The sequence below is a fragment of the Leuresthes tenuis genome, unplaced genomic scaffold (genome assembly GCF_036924035.1).
Source record: "Leuresthes tenuis unplaced genomic scaffold, fLeuTen1.0.hap1 SCAF_23, whole genome shotgun sequence".
NCBI lineage: Eukaryota > Metazoa > Chordata > Actinopteri > Atheriniformes > Atherinopsidae > Leuresthes > Leuresthes tenuis.
In genome coordinates, this window is record NW_027325377.1 from 18,110,760 (window position 1) to 18,130,762 (window position 20,003).

At 39.7% G+C, this 20,003-nt stretch overlaps 1 protein-coding gene across 1 annotated transcript; it reads right to left on the bottom strand.

Moving 5' to 3' along the window:
• Nucleotides 1–1,062: 1,062 nt before the first annotated feature.
• On the bottom strand, nucleotides 1,063–19,256 carry dcn (decorin). Its single transcript, XM_072377085.1, has 8 exons — nucleotides 18,729–19,256; nucleotides 11,346–11,578; nucleotides 7,783–7,895; nucleotides 5,849–6,062; nucleotides 4,845–4,958; nucleotides 4,355–4,448; nucleotides 3,680–3,818; nucleotides 1,063–2,376 (listed from the first exon to the last, which is right to left on the bottom strand). Exons 2-8 carry the CDS (start codon nucleotides 11,557–11,559, stop codon nucleotides 2,176–2,178), a joined length of 1,089 nt encoding a protein of 362 aa, XP_072233186.1. The 5' UTR covers nucleotides 11,560–11,578; nucleotides 18,729–19,256; the 3' UTR covers nucleotides 1,063–2,175.
• Between the last annotated feature and the right edge of the window lie 747 nt (nucleotides 19,257–20,003).

Consider the following 20,003-nt stretch of genomic DNA (forward strand, 5'->3'; position numbering starts at 1 on the left):
ATCTTTTAATGGACTCGCGACATACCCAGAGTGTTCTCTCAGTGCAGGCCAGTATATGCTCAGAATATCTCCTTAAAACAGCCTAAAAAACAAGTATTCCATCCCCGGTAATACTTTTAACCATTATCCAGTGTAGTTTGCGAAACTTGACATAGTTGAATCCCCAAAGCTGTATTAATTAAGACCAAAAGAACCAGCCAAAACACAACTATTCTTGCAGCTCCATGAAAGCCTTTCCTCATGCTGAGGGTTTGGCTTTGACGAATTGTTCCCATGGTGTAATTCTTTGAATGCGGAGTAAGTATCTGACCCATATTTACTCTTTGACAGCAGTACAGTTTCTGCAGTGTGCAGTAACATCTGCAATGTGACTTATTGTTAACAGATGCCAAGAAAGAAGCACTTTGTTCAAAGAAAGGATTTGATAAAAGTGAGAATGAATTGAAACACTTTGAAGTGCCCTTCAGGGTTGAAATATCTGTAAAGCCTGACTTATGTTTAGTTCTTTTATTCTTTTTTTTTCTTTTTTTTGTAGTTGATGTAGTTGTCACCTGGTCAGAAGCCTTATCTAAATGAAACATCAGTTGTTTTGGCACTTCTACTTTAAGATATATATTTTTTTATTCAACAAATCTTTGTCTTTATATCTCTGACTATGGATTTAAACTCGAAACATTTCAGCATCTTAGGAAAGTCTTTTTCTGCAGCACTTAAGCCTGCTGGGAGTTTTTTTTTGTTGCATATAAATGTTGATAATGGTTTCTCACCTATTTCTTAGTATAGTTTGTGCCTGGGCCTCCTCTTGTCCTTGTTCACCAGAAGCTTGCTGCCCTGTTTAAATTTGGACTGTTAGTACAGCCATGCTATTCAGTGCCCTGGAGCCGGTTTCTCATATTGATAATGATGAAAATTCAGGTCATTCCAACCATTAAAAGCTTTTTTTCATTAGTATTTTTATTTTCTTCAGGACACCTTAGCTGGAGCCCCTGCTCCGGGGGAAAAAAAAGAGGAACCCATTTGTTGCAGATATATTAAGTCTGAGCTATTGGAAGTGCTAGTGCCTTTAAGCAATGAGAGATTTTTTTTATACAGCATTTATATACAGCATCTATACATACAACATTCACACCAACATGGGTGCTCTGGGCACACCCTCCAATCAACTTAAGTGTTGAAAGACAGAGATAAACGGCGGGTGAACAATGAGAGAAATACATACACACAACAACAACAAGAGAATCCAGAAAGCAACAGGTTCAAGTCGAAAGGCAAAAAATTAGGAGCATGCATATAATCTTTGGGAAAAGCTTCTTTTCAATATATATATGGTTTATTCTACATTTTAGAAGCTATTTTCATCTTGTTTTTATGGAAAATACACACTTGGAGAGGGATGGGTGATGGCAAGTTATGAAGAAAAGTGTAAAAACTGAAGTAAGCACAAGAAATCACAATGTGATAGGAGTCACAATTTATCTCTACTTGAATTGATTACAATGCAAATAGAAACTTGAGTTTTTTTCATGGAGTGCAGTTTGGTAATGTTACACTCTGATTGCTACTCCTAGTACACAGACAATATCTAATACATTCTAGAAAACCAGTTGTTAAAGGTATTGAAATACAGGTTATCCTTGCTACCTGCTCTACAGGCAAGCTATAGTACATTTCATTCAAGGACTAAAGGTCAAAGAAGCTGATCTAAACTGGGATTTGTAATTTTTTTTTCACTGAGTGAGATTTCAAATGTTTTTGGTATGGGTTCATGTCTGCATTTCAATTCATCCACTGAACGAACTGCACATATTATGCACATTAATATGTTACAACATGTATACAAGAACAAAGTTGGAATGTAATTGCTTGCTTAACAGGTCCATGAATGCTGTGCTGTGTCTGAGTGTCACCATAGTGTTGTGGTGTTTGCTGTACGCTGTGTGAATAACTGACGCACCAATCTTGAAGCTATATACTGAAAATGATAAGTTGTGTTAGAAGTCCACATCCACAAGAGTGCTGAATTGAGTGTACATTAATATCATTGGTGGGGTGGCAGTGTTGTAAGAGGGGGGGGCGGGTCAGTGTTGTGGGGCTATAATCAAACACGCACACTTACAAAACTTTCATGCACTCATGTACAAACACACACTTTTTCGTGGAGGCACTCGAGATGCTCTACTTCTTCCTGTAGTTTCCGAGCTGGATGGCAGAGCGGTCGAAGACGCAGCGGAAGGTGACTGGCTGAACTTCCCAGTAAGGCACGGGGTTGCTGAAAAGGCTGATGCCAGAGTACATGGCCTTCTTGGTGTTGAAGCCAGGAGGACAGAAGTCCTCTGTTCCCACAGCGGCAATTTTGTTGGCATGGAGGTAGACCACCTAGAGAAGGGATTAAAATAATAACAACATTTGGTTGCTGAATGAAATGTGCATGGCAATAATTTAAGCTTATTCACACTAAAGCAAATAATGATGATAATGATATGTCCCAAAGCAAAACAATGAAGCTGCACGTAAATTAACCTTTTTTTTTCTTTTTCAGTATGTTTAACCAAAGACGGTGGAAAAAGATTTCCTACATGATCACAATCAACATCTGATGCTACTTTGGGAACAATGAGAGCTTTAGATGCATTAGAAAAATAGCTACACTGAAAAAGCACATGAATACAGACAATGTACTGAAGCCACTCAAAATAGTATTGATACTTTCAGGATGAAAGGCTGGTCTATTGTGCTGACGTTGTAAGTATTCTTCTAGTGTTGAAGATTTGAGCTTGAATTGTAACTTGAGCATTGTGTACATATGAATATAAAGGGGAAATAACTAACCATGCAGTTAAGCACTGTAGATTTGACAGAACTGAAGAGAATAAATAAGACTAATACAGCCCAAAAAATAAGAACAAAAAAACGTGACGTGCCATGAACTCACAGGGACAGGCAATATGATACGTATTGCAGATGACAAAGCATCTTGGACTGAAAACAGCAGAGTTTGGAGACAACCCCATATTCATTATTGAATCAATTATACTTCATCTGCAATATCCAAATCTGTAACACAAACTGTGCAAAACAACTTGTTGAAAGGTAATTGTCCGAACTCTGGGTCATATTTTTCCATAGTTTGTTTGTGTACGGCTGTTGAAACAATGCCATTAAAACTGCAGTAGACATAGAATAACATAAAAAATATGGCTTACGGGCTTTCGCTGCTATGGTTTATTAAGCTACACAGAAAATTACACCCACTGAGGAGGTTTTATTTAGACAAAACAGAAAGTGGAGCCAATCTAAAGACCTAGAATCGGGTTTTTTTAAACTTTTTCCTACTGGAGAAAAAAAAAAATCACACCATGTAAAAAGCTACTAACCATCGGCTCAAACTAAATGAATCCATGTGACTTTGTTATGGAAGCCTTGTAGGACTTATAATTAGGCAGTGTGAACCTAAACAAACCAAATTCAAAAATGCAACAGGGTAAACATTTTCCGTATGGTTTAGATCAGAGAAAATGATCTAAAGCTGTGTGAGATCCCATACTGTATGAGTATCACAGCTTTGATGCTCAGAATTTATTGGCTAAATGGTTGCAATGATAACCTTGCAGACCTGCATTAATAACCCCATACATACAAGCTGCATTTAAGTTCTAATATAAAGCAAACCGATATGTACCTGGATGTACTTATGGTCGGGCAGGCCAGAAGGAACGCTGGTCAAAGCGTTGTTGTCAAGGTGCAGCTCTCGCAGGTGGGGTACATTAGCTAGAGAGCCATTTTCCACAGAGCTGATCTCATTGTAGCTCAGACCAAGCCTGCAAGAAAAATCAACACATGGATGAGTCATGTGTGGCGGAAACACAAAAGCACAAATTGCATGAGTTGCGAAACTAAGCAAGTGACATCCAAGTTGGTCTCCCACTGCCAAAATCAATGTTAACTAATTGAAAAGAGATTTAGCTGAGCGAATGAGCATGCAGAAAATCCACACTATTGCTTTCCCAGTATATTACTCAGTTATGAGAACATGGAAAATTAAAACCATCTTATTCTAACATTGTACTCATAATACACGTGCTGCTTCAATCCTTTGTTCTTGTTGGAATGTCACTTTTAGTATGGCTGGAGCTGTATTAGAAAAGCAACACATTCATTTTGGTTATGAAATAACTACGGTACTATAAAGGCTTCAGATTTTCCTAGACTGAAAACTACTTTAAGACGTATACCAGAAAACAAACATTCCAACTAAAATGAACAGATGCCATAAAGAAAGAGAAAGCTTAAAACTTTTTTTTTTCTTTTCTGTGTTTAAAAAGAGTGACAGAGTAAGAATCATAATTCTTATTACTTGGCCAAGTTCTTCATGCCTTTTAGGCTGTCGGCTGTCACCTTGGTGATCTTGTTTCCATCCAAATGGAGCTCAGAAAGAGAGCTGGGCAGACCTGTCAACCCACAAAAGATTAATATCAAGAAAAAGGAGATGCCTTAAGTAACAGCTAGAATCAAGCATTTAAGACAAAATAAAACAATTTTTACACAGAAAACTAACATGTGCAACCTATTATTTCAACCCAATTTAAAGAAAAGTATCTATTTCTGGTAAGACTTCTCATGTATCATGTTACTTAATATTCCCATCCTGAAATTGTATAGTTTTGAATTGCAACGCAATGCAGTGTGTTTAGTCTTCTTCACATTGAGCCCATTGTTTCATCGTAGACCATAATCCAGTTAACCATTCTTTTGAGAGAAGATGGTTGTTTTTGGCTGAGGCTGAGTGGATATGGATCAAATCCTCCATTGTGAATTACTTGTGGAAACAGCCATGAAAACTATACCTTTGGGGATCTCTGTGATGTTAGTGTCTGCAATTCGAATGTAAGAGACCCGCTTCAGGTCAGCAAAAGCCCCAGCCTCAACTCCTGCACTCTTCAGAGGGTTGGACCCAAGCTCTAAAAAACATGAAAGAAAAAAAAAAGATGTAATTGGAAAAATAAGAAGAATAAAAAATAGAACAGCAGCCACTATTGGATTATGTCTATGAAGTTAATTCCTCTCCTGGTGTGCTTCAATCACAAAGGGTTGATTTATGAGTCTTAAGTAGGACAATAGATTGTAGTCTCTTTCCACATTAAAGTTCACATTTTGTCTCAGTGGAATCAAAAGACTCTCCCTATTATGGAACAGGAAATTTTACAAGTTGGAGAGGACTTGTGACTGTCAGTGTGAGAGGAAAGTAAAGGAAAATAACTTTTTTTTTTTTTTAAAGGAAGGAAAAAGAGGACTTATGGCATAACAGTATCTTAACAGGTCACACACAAACTCAAAGGAATACATTAAGTCAAGTCAACCTGAAAAGTAACATGCCACTAGCCAACTTGCTTCTGGTAAGATGTGCAAGTTTTCCTTTTAAGTAAAATTGTTTGGCCGATTATAGGCTCAAATCCAACTGGTTAAAGGAAATAACATGGTACAGTGGCGTTATGGATGACTCTCCAGAATCAGCCCACATATGCTGGCCCAAATCCATATGCTGACACTGAACCAGATCTGCAAGTTGATCCTTTTCGGGTCACCACACATGATTAATTCTTCTACAGGATGGGTCTAAATGTGAAAATCAGCAGCCAAAACTGGCCCAAAACCACACAACCAAACCTTGTAACCATTGCAGCACCACAAGTGGCGCAAGCTCACTTTGGGTTTCCACTGTTTGTTATCCAGGTAAATAAAGAACCAGTCAAAGGTTTGGAGGCACCCATTCAGGTGAATATGTATTTGTACAGACCTTTGGATGCTGTATATTCATTCTTAAACAAATCCAAATCTTTTTTTCTCATACCCATGACGATGACATGGGACATGCCCTGGAAGGAGGCCTTTTTGATCTTGGTGATCTCGTTCTCGTGGATGCGAAGCTCCTGCAGGCTCTTGGGCATGTTGGCGGGCATGTCCTTAAGCAAGTTCTTTGACAGGTAGAGGCGCTGCAGATTGATCAGAGGGCTGAAGGCCTTGGGGTGGATAGTGGTGATTTTGTTGTTCACAAGAATCAGAGCCTATAAGGTGGAATAACAAGAAAGTTAGATATTAGTTTTAATTGTAAAATATTTGTACTTGCTCCTTGCTCCTAGAGCTATTGTCACATACAAAGGTTTGGTGTGGTTAAGGAACTGTACAAAAATGAGTTTAAGGCATTCAGTTTGGTTAAAAAAAAATGTTAACTCAGTATTGAATAACACTATTGTTTAACATTCTTTTCTTTTGGAATTTGAACTTTACCCCATAGTGGTTTTTGACTTATTTCCGCTGAGGAATATTCATTGCTCAATGCATCACGAGGCTTAAAAAATATCCAGATGAGATTTTACAAAGACGTTTTGAACGAAGCAGCTGTTAGTATCTTCAGCCTGGTATACATGCTTGAGAAAAAAGAAGGGCCAAGTTCATGTCCACTATGAGTTATTCCTAATGCAGACAGACTGGATATAATGTGAAGTATGTGGACCATTCCCCTTAAGAGGCCAGTCACATTATAGAGGAAACAGCCCTGGTCGCTAGACAGAGGTATTTATTGCAAGTAAGAAGGCAACAGGAGTTTGGAGGTGAAAGGCTATGAGGCCTTAGGGTGAATGCTTTTCTTGCACCTGGTGACTAGGTGAGTGGTAGTGCTGTTATTCACTATGTTATAGGTAGCTGAGGAGGAGGAGGTTCGGGATGAAGGTGGGGAAAGGCTAAGAATTTAGTCTTTTGCATTTTTGGGCAACAGTTTTATCTCATCAGGTTGTAAGATTTTCATTTGTTTTGTTTAAAAAATCATTATTCCCCCCAACTCACTGTTTGGTTTGGAATTCTACATCAAAATCACTTAAACAGGTTCAAGCATTTAAGGCTACTTGGCTGGGTTTAGGGGATCTAAACTATTTGGATAGGGTTGGGAAAACATGGATAATTTCGAAATAATAATCTTTTATGACATCAACAACATGTTAGAAAACTTTCAAATGTAATTACATAAAATTCCAAATCACAACAAATTGAGTCTCAAGGCACTTCAAAGATACAGTCCAATTCAAGCCAAATATAATCCAATTCACTGTATCCTGTGACTCCAATTGGAGTCCAATCAAGTCAAACTAAGTAAAATCCATATTAGTCCAATTCATGCAGTTCCCCCACCACCACTAAAAAAAGCTGTCTCACTAAGGAAGCTAACAGATTGCATTGAAACTTCTCTCGATTCAGTCTCCCGTCCTAAGTATGCACAAGGCGGTGGTGGATTTTACAGGGTACCAAAGTGTCACAGGGTCCTATCCTATCGGTTTACACCGATCAGGCATAATGTCACAAACACCAGCCAAACATTTTTCAGGACCTCCTCATACTGCCAAGGAGATGTGACCACCTAGGATGTTAACAAGAACATTTGATGTGGGATCGATGTGGATTTATTGTATACTTTGAGCCCATACTAAACTATTTAGGTGGGTGGCAAGAGTAAAAGTAACAGAATATTACAAGATGAGCAGTGTCACTCACTTTACCTGTCAGTGGTTTTAATGTTATTGCTAACTAGTGTATGCCTACAGTATATATAGATAGGTATTATGTCTTCTTTGTGCAGTCCAGGGAAGCAACAGCACAAATAAAATTTGAAACATGGGGTTTAATACAGGGTTTTCCCCATAGATATCATCATAGTTTTGTGTTGAAAATGGGCTAAGACCACCTATCATATAAGACTGGCACACGTGAAACTCTGTATGTGAAGAGTCTTACATGTAGTCCTTTAAGTTTCTTGAAATCATTCTCCTTGATCTCAGTGATCTTGTTGTTCTGCAGGTCCAGCAGGGTGGTGTCATCAGGAATGTCCTCTGGAATGTTCGCCAGACCTGATCAGGAATTTCAATGAGAAACAAATTAACTGGATATGCTGTGTGACGGTTGTCAACGTACAAAAGCAATAAATTCATCAGAGGGATGAAAGATGGAAGTGGGATGTGACATTCCTGGTTCCGGTTGTGAGAGCTCAACCTCACTCTAATCCATGCAGGATATGGATACGAAAAGTTGTTTTTTTTCTGGCTTAAACTCTCAGATTTCTCCCAAACTTTGACTATTGCTGATAAGCAATCTGAGAGTTATTGAACTTTGAATTTTCACATGGAGGAAATTGACCTTGAAACAAATTTCCTTTGGAGTAAGTAACAGGCGGCACACCTGGATGCCAGAGTCACATTAAATTGTTTCCCTTGGACTTTAGAATGGCACACAAAACCATCTGTTCTGACTGTTTGGTTTAGTTGACTGACTTTAAGAACTGAGCAAAGACGGAGATGCACCTTCACGCATCCGTGGTGACGCGAAAAATACTCTGAGATTCATAATATGCTGTTTACATTTGAGAGGAAGAGGCGTAGAGTAAACTGTTTAACAAAGAAGCACACACTCTGCGTCTCCAGTCCACATACGTGTGTTTGTCTGGACTGAATTTGGCTCCAAAATTTGTGACGACTTCTGTTCAGCTCATCCAAATGTTACTTCCAACTAGGTTTGTTTTCTTGTCAACTTTTCCAACGCTGCAGTGAATGAGCCAAAAACCAGCACAGCTGTTTGTGGTCACCGACGTCATTACAGCGCCACCACACTTTATACCTCGGTTCCAGTGCATATTCTCTTTTCATTGTTCTTTTGTAAAAATCAGACAGTCCCAGCCTTTGCTGACTGAATATTTCTTTTTGATGCGTCTCCTGTAAGCGCACCAACTTTGAAATGCACAACAAATTTGGAAGACCTTTTAAAAATACATTCTTGACACTGTAAATACTTTTTAGTGGATCTATGAAAAGTTATCTGAATTTACTGTACTACGTATCAGCTACAGATTCATTACCACCATGATGTACAGCAACAGAACCTCTTATTAGCACGTATTCTGCCACATGAAACAAAGTGTATGGCTCTAAAAAACTGTACAGCAATAACAATAATAAGAACTGGTAATCAAGTGTGAATTGTTCAAATCAAATCAAGTCTCACACTTTTCATTGGAACATTAGTATTTCCAAGATAATTACATCAACATAATTTCCTCTTGTTCATCATCAAAATATGTGTTTGCCTTATAGAAGCAAGCAGGTTTGAAGTGTTTGGATGGTCCCTCAGAGGTGTAAGTAGTTGGAAAAAGCAGGGATCTCTCATGTATGATCACTTCTTTTAAAAGATGCACTGCTGATGGTGCTTGTAAGAACATTCTAATACTTATCCAGAGAACACAAGGTAGTTGAGTCTTAAGTTGAATATGGGTCTTTTTTAAACAAAAGATTTTTCTAGCAAATGTTGATTGATATATCACAATAATTGAACATTTTACTTTCTATCCTGAATCTTTTTGCTATCATCATGCTAGCTGTGTACACTGAGAAAAATCCACAACTCCAAAAACATGTATGCTTTTGAATGGTGAGCAGACTCATCTGTCTTTCCCAGGCCCGTGTGTGATGAAACGCACGTTTGTTCCTGTGCGTGTACAAGCATGTGAGTGTGTTTGCGTGCATGCCAGCAGGTCTGGGCAGCAGATGGGGGTTCAGGGCTAACCGTGTTCACGCAGGAGTGAAGAATCCAGACATGGGGCTGTCTCTTCGGGGAAAGTGCTGCTGTTAGCTACCTCGTCTAGAGCAATGATGTAATGGAACTGGTTATTTAGTGACCCTCATTCTCTCCAACTGTCTGTCTCTCTGACTGCCTGACTGTGGCTTGATCGTTTGGGACTCATGTTCATCTGACTGTCAGCAAACACTGCTTATAGTTCACATCGGACTGTTGCTCTGACTCCATAACATCGTTGGTTAACTTATGTCTGTTCACTCTTTTATTTAAGAGCCACTCCCCTGTCCTTCATCTGTCCTTCTGAAGATTTTGCCTCTCCCTTTACAAACAACACTACAGCCAAAAAACTATCAAACCCAACTGTCCAGCAGGCACTTTTTTGTAATACACAAAAAAACCTGAAGGCAGATTTTTCTGTGACAGTGTTTGTTGGGATGACTTAAACTGTTGTATACCCTTTGTATCAGATTAGACAAACAGAGCATATAAGCTTCATACAACAAAGATGACAATTGAGTAAACTGTTATGACTCTGCCGAAGTAAAGAGCTGACTTAGTAATTGAAGTCTGTAGTCATCTGTGAGCAACCTTAAGTAAGCTTTATAGAAACATGTTTTGTATTATTTGGGGTACCAGGATTTGTTCAGGACTTAAAGTACAGGCGAACCTTTAATCTTCACTGCTGTTTAAGAAAATAAATTGCCCAGAAAGACCAGATGATGCATTTGTTACAGGAAGTGAAGTAAGAGTCACAGCATCTGTGAGTGTTTAACATATCAACACTGGCTTCATGTTCTCTGGGGGACTTCACAGTAATGAGTAACACAATATACCCTTCAAATGACCCAGTAGGTTTGGGTGGAGTGGGGAAAATCTGTGACTTATTCTCCTCTTTAAAACCAGTAAAAGTACAGTAAAACTACTGCAGCCACCCATCTGACCTCTGCATCTGACCCATCAAACTTAGCTCAGGCCTTTGGAATTCAAGACGGAGCACCAAATGGAGGTCTAGGAGAAGAAAATGAATGCTGACAAGAGGGTTGTAACCATAGTCTGTAAAGATTTTAGTTTATGGTTGTGAAGTATTCATGCACCATCAGATAAAGCAAACTTGTGATAGCGATGAATGCTGGCTTTTGAGAGTAAAATGCAACATAATACTGATAATTAAAAAAATGGCAGCAGGTTTTTTTTAGTAGTAGTGATAGCCGATAGCAAAACCAGCAAAAGCATGGAGGACCTTTTTAATGTTACCATGGCGACGCGTCCCATGACTGCTACATTACCAGCTTGGGATACCCTGTATGCCCAGATGTTACTCTTTAGGAGTAACCTATGCATTTAAAACATTAAAGGTATCCATATCCAGGGCAGAAACGTAAATTAGCAACTTTGTACTCTGGTGAGAGTTTTGGACGAAAAAAGTTGCATAGGTTTCAGCTTATTCTCTTTCTGTTTATTCGGGGTGTAAATTGATGCTTAAGTTTCTTACTGGTGGTCGGATATAGTAAGCAGTTTTAAGGATATCATTGGGCTTTGGATAATTGTGGTGGCCGTTTTTTTATGTTTATCAAACACCTCATGAGAAGAATGATTGAATCATACATTTGCACCTGTCTATTACCTGTCTATTGACTTGTTGCATAGCCCAGCTTTAACCCTACAGGGAATACAGTAATAAAGAAAACCTGACACAACAGTGTGAGACATCACTGGGAGGTGTGTTATCTTACCAATGTCAGAGCACTGGACCACATACCGGTGGCACTGGCATCTGAATGGGCATTTGGGTCCTTCAAGTACAGGAGGGAAGCCTCTCACTCCAGGGTCTGGACTCACACCTGATCCAGCGTCATCCTCCATCATGAAGTCTAAGAAGCCAGACTGACGGAATGGCAGAGCCCAGCAGGCGGTGACCAGGAGCAGAGAGAGACAGGCTGACCTCATGGTGCTGCTAGCCTGGAGCCTGCAATGACACAACTCAGTAGTTACATTGTGATATTCAGAAAATTATGTTGGACAAAAGTTATAGGCTTTTAAGTCCTGCACCAAATCAGAAGCAGATAGAAGGATGTACTGTGAGAAAGATGGAACAAGAGAAACCAAAATACGGCAGCAAAGTGCAAGGTGAGGGGTGCAGGGCAGAAAGGTTAAACACTTCAGTGTAACAATTTAGTGAGGTTGGTCAAACAAACTGCTCTGTTTTTGACAGAAGGTGAAAGGTTGGAGAGCAGGAACTGCTGCACAAATAACACAGAAAATCACATAATATCACCTTCCCAAATAGGAGAACTTAGATGTATTCATATTGCGAAAGAAAACCAAAACATACAGCTGTTTAAAAAGTGGTAATACTTTTGGCTCTGTGATATTGGCTACAACTGTTTTTCTTTGTGATGTACTTCAACAACAGTTGTCATGTTCTAAATGTGACATTTAAAGTCTGTAACTTCTTACTTACATGTTTTCAAACTTAAAGACTGCTGATCATACAGAAGTATTGTTATAATCATGTTTGCTAAGAACAGTTGAAATGCCACTGCTTAAGTGCACTTTTACTATGATCTGTGATGGAACAGTACAAGAACAGAAACATGCTGCTAAGCGTGACTCACAGGACTCTTACATGTAATGTTTTCCATTCATATATCAGCACAGTCTCACAAAAAACATGTAATGGCTATGTTTGTCCACATGTCCAGTATGTAGTGGCGTCACAATAAAGGTGGCTGCTCCTTAAAGTTGGTAGTCACCACTCTGCGACTCAACCTTTGTAATTGTGTATACACTACTGTACTGTTCCCATGCAATGTGCGCCTAAACCAGAAACAGCATGCACTGCTGCAACATCTGCATTAGCTTTTACAAAAATACACAGGGGATGCATCACAGGAAATTTCATGGCTGCAACTGTACACCACTGTTTCACGTTTTCCCCTGTGCATACACAATAAATCACTTTTGCTTGCCAAGTACTTTATTATTAGTGTGTGTCAAAAACACAGCAAAGGAGCGTGTATCTACTGTGCAAGCGGAGTCTACGGAAGACTTTATTTCCAAACACAGCCACAATCCAGATGACACATACAATCTCTGAAAATCGAGCACAGTACAGACCTCCATACAAACTTCTTGACCTTTTGCACACAGACGCACACTCATTTACAGTATACTCGCCTTCCATTTACACACATGCAGAGCCTCAAAAACCTAGCAATCTGCTGGTCATGCATAAAGCCAAAAGTTCCCTCTACCATCGTGGTGCCACAATAATTGAAGGGCTGGTTGGAGCGGCCGCTGCAGTGGACCTTGACCTGAACATCATGACCAAGATGATTAAACCTACCAAAAACCAGCAGTTGGCAGGGCCTAAAAGTGACTCTCGGCCGATTTATATGGTCTGTGAAGATGATGCTCATGAGCTGTGTCTTCGTATATTTTGTGATTCAAATGTGTGTTGCCATGTTTTGAAGTTTGAATGAGGTTCATAATTTTATGAGCAATGTGGCAATATCGAAGCACATGTTCAATTCTTTACAGGGTATAAAGAGCATGTGGGAGAGAAAAAGATGTGCTGATGTAGTTTAGATTAAGTTTGGGGTTACGTCAGGTCAAGCATGGGAATCACAGCTCAGGGTGATTCAACACAAGCTATAATTATAGTCTTTGTCCACAAAACAGCCACTGCTTTAACACACTGTACAGCTTAATTTCTGTAGTTACAGTGCTTGCTTACAGTATGTTCAAGCTTGAAATCACTTCCATGCACTGGGGAATCATGTTGGAATTTCTTAATGGCTCTTTTTTACTTTTGTTCTGTTGCTATGAAGCACACAAAAGACTGGAAAAGCACCCAAAAGGCTGATTTCATAAGTCGGCAGTCAAAGTCTGGAATTGTGTCACATTATTTAATGTTGAGACGTAGTTTTCCATGTACTTGGAAACATGACATATGTACTGCAGTGAAACAAAAGGGCTCCAGTCTGAACATACAACAGATCCAGAGAACGGGTTGTTCCAGCATTCAACGGGCTGACTAATCTTGGCTATGCTTGGTTGTCATATCTAAGCAAAGCTGATAGCTCAGTCCAACCAAAACCTTGGCAGCAGTGCTCGTTGTCTATCTGGATTAAGGGATGTAAGGCATTCTTGGGGTCAAATAGTGCTCATGAATGCCAGATTGGTACTATGCAGTACCACTTAGCACCAATACTTGTTGCTTCATTCGTTGCTTACCAAAGCACATTCATCAGATTTATCATAGAGCTACCAACGCTATAAACTCCAATCTGACATTTTGAATCATTCAAATTGCCAGCGTCCCAGATCTGCTAAAAAAAAAACGGTTATGCACAAAAAGTAACAGCAGCTTCACTGCTGATCACTGAACCTTATCTCTCTGCTGTGACCTGTGGTCACGAGCACATAAATAGACATACATGTTTATTGGTGCAACATTTCAGATGGCCCTTGTTGTGTCCTGCCATCAATCTGTCAACCTTTTCCGTAAACATTTCTGCAGCTTTTAGTAGAAGCCAGACATGCAAGAGAGTGATCTCAGACAAAGCTCTGAGAGCAGTTAATGGCTGCAGCTTTCCTAGAACAACAGCAGTTACAGCTTCTTTATGAGTCATTATCAAGTTTAAGAGTTGTTGATGATGAGAATAAAACAATTTGAACTAAATCCAGGACAACGTTCTACAAAGGATTTTGTAATATATTGTTGTTTGGGAAAATAACTGACAATTTGCAACCGCAGCATAAGAATACATTTTAAGTGGTATTACTAAAATTGAATTTGGGGATTTTGGAGGCTGGGTAATGTGGGTATTTAGGGCATTATATCAAGAGGAAAGTGGTTAAAATATAATGCATGCTGACTCCCAAAGTCCTCCATACAATGACAATGTTCTAAATCCAAGGCCTTCACAGCTTTCTCAGTGGGGATGAATGTATTGACACTATACAAGAGACAACCTGCTGTGCCCCAGGCATAATTTTCCTTATCACCAGTTGGCTCAGATGTGTCGACAGAGCCTGCGAGATGGCCTGTTTAATGAAAATCCTCCACTTTCCTCCCTATGTCGATGCACGCACACAAACTTGACACTGACTCATCACACAATACATGTGTATGTGCACTCAACCTACAGACCTGTCAAGACAACATGCTGGAACAGGACTGAGCCAAGAAAACTTTATTTCTCACTTCTGTCAGCATTTCTGTGTCAAAGACGATGCAGCTTTATGTAATGAGATAAAAAGCCATTCATCTTAGAATTCATCTTTGCTGTTTTAAAAGTGTCATAGTGTAGGTGAAGCTGAAGGTGAAACCTTGATGTTAATGGCTCCAATTTTGCACCCTGCAGCTTGGAAGATATGAGGCATGGTACTGGGTCCACATTAAGTATGAAAATTACAACAGAGGGAAGAGTTTTTTTCCTTTTACCATTTTTTATTTGAAATGAAGATGAAATGACAAGAATATAGTAGAAATGTTGAGTCAAACTGAACTTTCAGTACAAGTGCCAGTTATTTTGAATATAAATCACCATGAAATCATACTCCCTTTTATATCCTTTTAGTTTCTAATGTTTTTGTTAATCTTATGAGTTACTTGGGGAATTTGGTTATAGGGTATAATGTGCAGCCAGTGTTAACATCAAACATCTGCATTATTTGCATGAATGATTCTTCCCACAGTTCATTGCATGATGTTTCAAGTTAGCATTGCTTCATGGGGGGAACATGACCAGTACCATGTTGAGATGGCTCTCTGCAAGCTTATGAAATGAAAATGGGAGAGGCTTTATTCATAAGAAGTAGACTGACACTAATCCCTAAATATTGGAAGATAATCAGTCCCCTGTTGATAGACTATGGTCCCACTGATCGCTGTGAAGAAACTTTACACAATCGCAGAATTTGAGCATAAGTTCACGTCATTGGGTTAAATGAAGATCACGGCGATGAAGAGATATTTAGCCAGTGTTTAGTAATCCAGTGATGGGGATTTAACCATTTTGTTTTGAGCTTAACTTTGATGAATGATGTTTTATAGTGATTTGGATTTGGAAGAGTACTTTGATGTTGTGCCAATGTTACTCTGTATTTCTCTCAGGACTCCAGTCATTACATTTCACTTCACTTAGACAACTGATAGTTTAATGCATCAATTGATCATTGGCTTAAGAACAGCAGACAGAACAAGGGTAGGCACTAAAAAGCTGTATCAAAAGTCTTTTAAATATATTTAAAAATCAATCATCTCCCAAATAAGAACATGTTGCAACTGGTGAACTAATCATCTGTCTTCTTTCCTGAGCTCTGAAAAAAAGGGCGGAGGTTGACATTTCCTGTGGCGGCGGCATCCTTGTCACTTCTCCTGTCTACCCCTTTTGCTTCATCCCGCCCTCTACATTCCCTCCAAGTCTTGCCCTAGCATTACTAATGACTCCCAGACAGGAAGCAGAGCTTGCATGAGGGAGGAAAGTAGTTTTCTTCTCTTTGCTTTGTCACTTTATTTCCTTTGTTCCTGCCTTTTAGTGAAGCATTCAAGCTCAGAAAATCAATGAGATACCAGCAGAGAGATAACCAGACCAGCCAAACTACTGCAATATGGAAACGTTAGATTTGGGCATGAAGGACTGTGGTGCTTTTATTTAAACAAACCAACCCATGATTAGCAAAACAATATGAACGACACACTGACTATGATCCTCCTTTGTCAGCTACCTCACTCCTTTCCTCTATTTTTCCTCAGGCCTGTATCTGCTGCTGCAGAGCGTCTGTCGGCAATTAATCACTGGAAGGTATTTACAAGGCCACAGGACATTTAAAACACGTGTGCCCTTTTTTAACCCATCAGCAAATGAATGTGAACTCCCCTCCCACATGCTTGTATAAACACATAATGACAAAAAAGTTCAAATGGAAAATTACTGAATTTAGCTGTGTAACAAATCAATGGTCATCATTTTCAAGAAATTGTTCATATACAAGAGAGATTTTGTGAGTAAGACAATGTTCATCTGAAAACATGCAAAGAGACAGCCAACAAACATTGTCAGTGCCAAAGAGCTCTCGTGATAGGATTAAATCTGCCTGGTCTTTGATTTCACTGGATGTTTTTGGCTGAAAGGACACCCAAGACACCCCATCTGACTGCCATAATCAATGCAGTTTCTTTCTACAGCCAAAACACAAAAAAACTGTTAGAGTGGTAACTATAACTGAGGGACCATTTCATGCCTGTTGTTTGCAGTCATACTTTGAAAAAGCCAGTGAGTGGTTAAACCACATTTCAGCTGTTCCATGAGAAGAGCTGTCGGCCTGCCATCAACCTCAGTCCTATTATCAACAATCTGTGCTGCACAGACGTGGACCAACTGCCCAATCTTTTCTCTCTTTCTTCTCTTTCCATGTCCTCCACCCATTCTGTGCTCTTTTCCTTCCTTCTCCATCCTGCTCCATGGCTTATGGCATTTTTCTCCCTCTGTCTGACCCTTAAAACCTTCGCCAAAATGATTGAACAGTGGAACCTTCTGTTATTCCAATGAACAAAGTGAGGGGGAAAAGTCTTCATAGTTGATGTCTATTCAATTCCATTGTTCTTTTGCTTTGCTCTTTTTGACCTGGAGAGTTGAAGTCCAGATGGAAAAAATGCAACCCCTGAGTGCGAATCTGGGGCCTTGTCTGCTCCAACCTTCCATTCACTAATTTTTGGTTCAGATGTTAATCATCTGCACAGCTCAACTCGAAAGTGTGAGCACTTCTGTTGTTCCCATTGCATTTTAGTACAGTGTATGCATATTTTACCTCCTATTTAAGGGATCACTTTTATTCTATTTAGTTTGTCTTTAGTTTCTCCCTTTTTCAGGTTCACTTCACTTCCCTCTGTGCAGCTCAGCCATATTAACTTTTTTTCCCTGCTGGCAAAAAGGATGTAATGAGTTGGCTCTGAGTTGTGTAGTGGCTTGCCGGGAAGCCTTCAGACCTCTCTTTGATAGAGGAAGCTGTACCATTATAGGATTAATGGCACCGTGTGTTGCCAGGTACAACCATTTTTTCATCTCCTCTTCAAAGCATCTCACTTCAAGCTGCCCATAGGAATTTGGGTGCTGTTCTGCTTCTGTGAAAACACAGCAGAAAATGCCACTGTGGAGAGAGGAAGTTCATATTAAAAAAAAACAGGGCTGCATAGCTGACAGATAAGAGATTGGGGCAAAGTGCTCTGGTTGCAGTCTCAAATGAACTGCTGAAATGGAAACTGTAAGAAGCAGCAGAAACAACTCTTTTCCAATCAAAGTCTTGACAAGACTGTAATGGAGTGGATCAACAAGAGGAAATCCTCTATATTATTTTTACTTCCACCCCTCCTTTATTTGCTTGCACACTGCTCAACATGCCAGAAAAAGGGTAAAAAAGAGAGAAAAGACTGAAAATAAAAATGTATACAAGGGAAGTGATAAATTAATACAGGAAATGATATGTTTGCAAAATCACTTGCCAGGTATGACACGAAAATATTAATTAAAGATTGTCTGAGGAATACACGGATGGGTTACACCTAAACAAACAAGGGCCCAAACACATTCACCAAAACAAAGAAATGATAAAACTTCTGTAAACTGAGGAACTTCTGAAAGCATCCCACAGCCCTCAGCAGTCGAGACTAACAAAAGAATACACTTTCTGGCAGCGAGGTGAGGTACCCGCATGAACAGCACCACCACACCCCCTTCCCATGCCACTGCTCTTTTCACTGTGCTGTATGCAGATTGCACTGATTAAGGTTTCTCATCGCAAAGCCAAGAGTGCTGTGGGAACAAGACTTGGCAGCATATATGAAATATTATAACACCATCGCTGAAAATAGGGGAAGGAGCAGCATAAAGTATGAAAAAGATAAAACACATGTGACTAGAAGAATTTTTATATCTTTTGACTACATCTATGTTGGGAAAAATGCATTAAATGATAAAAAATTTGTAACAGCTATCTTTAGTATTGCACTATTGTAGAAAAGTAGTTCCCAACAACATCATTAACCCGTAGAATCAGTCACTACCTAACCGATACTTTTCTTCTAACCCAGAGTTAAAGTAGTAACTTACCTGTTCACAGAAGCTAGGCAAAGAGAGAAGAAGCTGGTCAGATGAGCTTGACTCCCAAAATCCAGTCAAGTGGGTGGATGAGACTGTGAAGTGGCTGAGAGGGCCTATGGGGTAATTGGACTCGGAGCGTGTGCAGCCAAAATCAAGCAGGTGTGCTCTCTCACACCAAGGGGAGGAGAGAAAACGCAAGAGAGGAAGAGAGTAACAGAACCAAGAAGGGAGAGAGACTGAAGGAGGGTGGGGTCCAACCGCTGAGCTCCTCTCAGGACCGAGACAATTGGTGGGGAACTTCTCTCGTTCACGCTGCGTGCTCCAAAAACAGCTGGAAATGGAGAAGGGAGGAAGAAAAAGAAAGGGGAACGCGAGAGGGAAAAGGAGACAGGGACAGTGAGAAAAGAGAGAAAAAAGGAAAGAAGGAAGGAGAGGAAGAGAAAGAGACAGAAGGCTGGAGTTTAAAGCAATAGCCAGTGTTTCGGCTGGCAGCCACTCTTACTGTGACATCTGGTAATGATAGGTCCTGTGAAGCTTTGCAGAGAGTGCTGCACACAAACTCTCTTTCTCCCTCTTTCATTGTCATTCATTCACATTCAGCCTCGATACTGACTACCCACAGGAAAAACAAACACACACACATAAAGACACATCCGCACAGTTTTGTTAAATATACTGAGATTGATGCCTTCCCTTTCGCACAACTCAGTCTCTTTTTCTAAACCCCTTTCCCCAAATCTTGATTAGGTCTGTTTAGGTTGCCTAATGAATCTGGTTCTATTGGGCTTTACTGAACAAAAACAGAAGAAGAGGCACTTTGGGGGAGCTATGTGGGAGGTAGAGGGCTCCAAGTCTTAGCCCTCTCTTTAGTTTGTTTTTCTTTTCTATCTCTAGAAAAGAATGTCAATGGACTATTGTGCAAAACCTTGAACGATACTCTTACTTACATTCCAAATTACTTTTATTGCCTTAGAATGGCGGTAGGCTGAAAAAAAATCAAAAAAGATATTTGGAGCCCCATGTTTTACTAAATTTTTGCTGCAACTGCATTACATGCATGACAGTTACAATTTATTTCGACATTTTTATTCATTAGTACATGTGAGAAGAATATTTCACATACAGGGCCATCACACAGATCAAATCTAAACTAAGAGTTTCACCAAAAAGGGTTAAAACCAGTTGTGTCTCTTGGCTACACAAGGTCCTTTTAGGCACTGGTGCCGTGGCAGTTTATTACGCCCTTCTAACAAAGTGAAAGTGAGGCATTTGAAGTAAGACCAG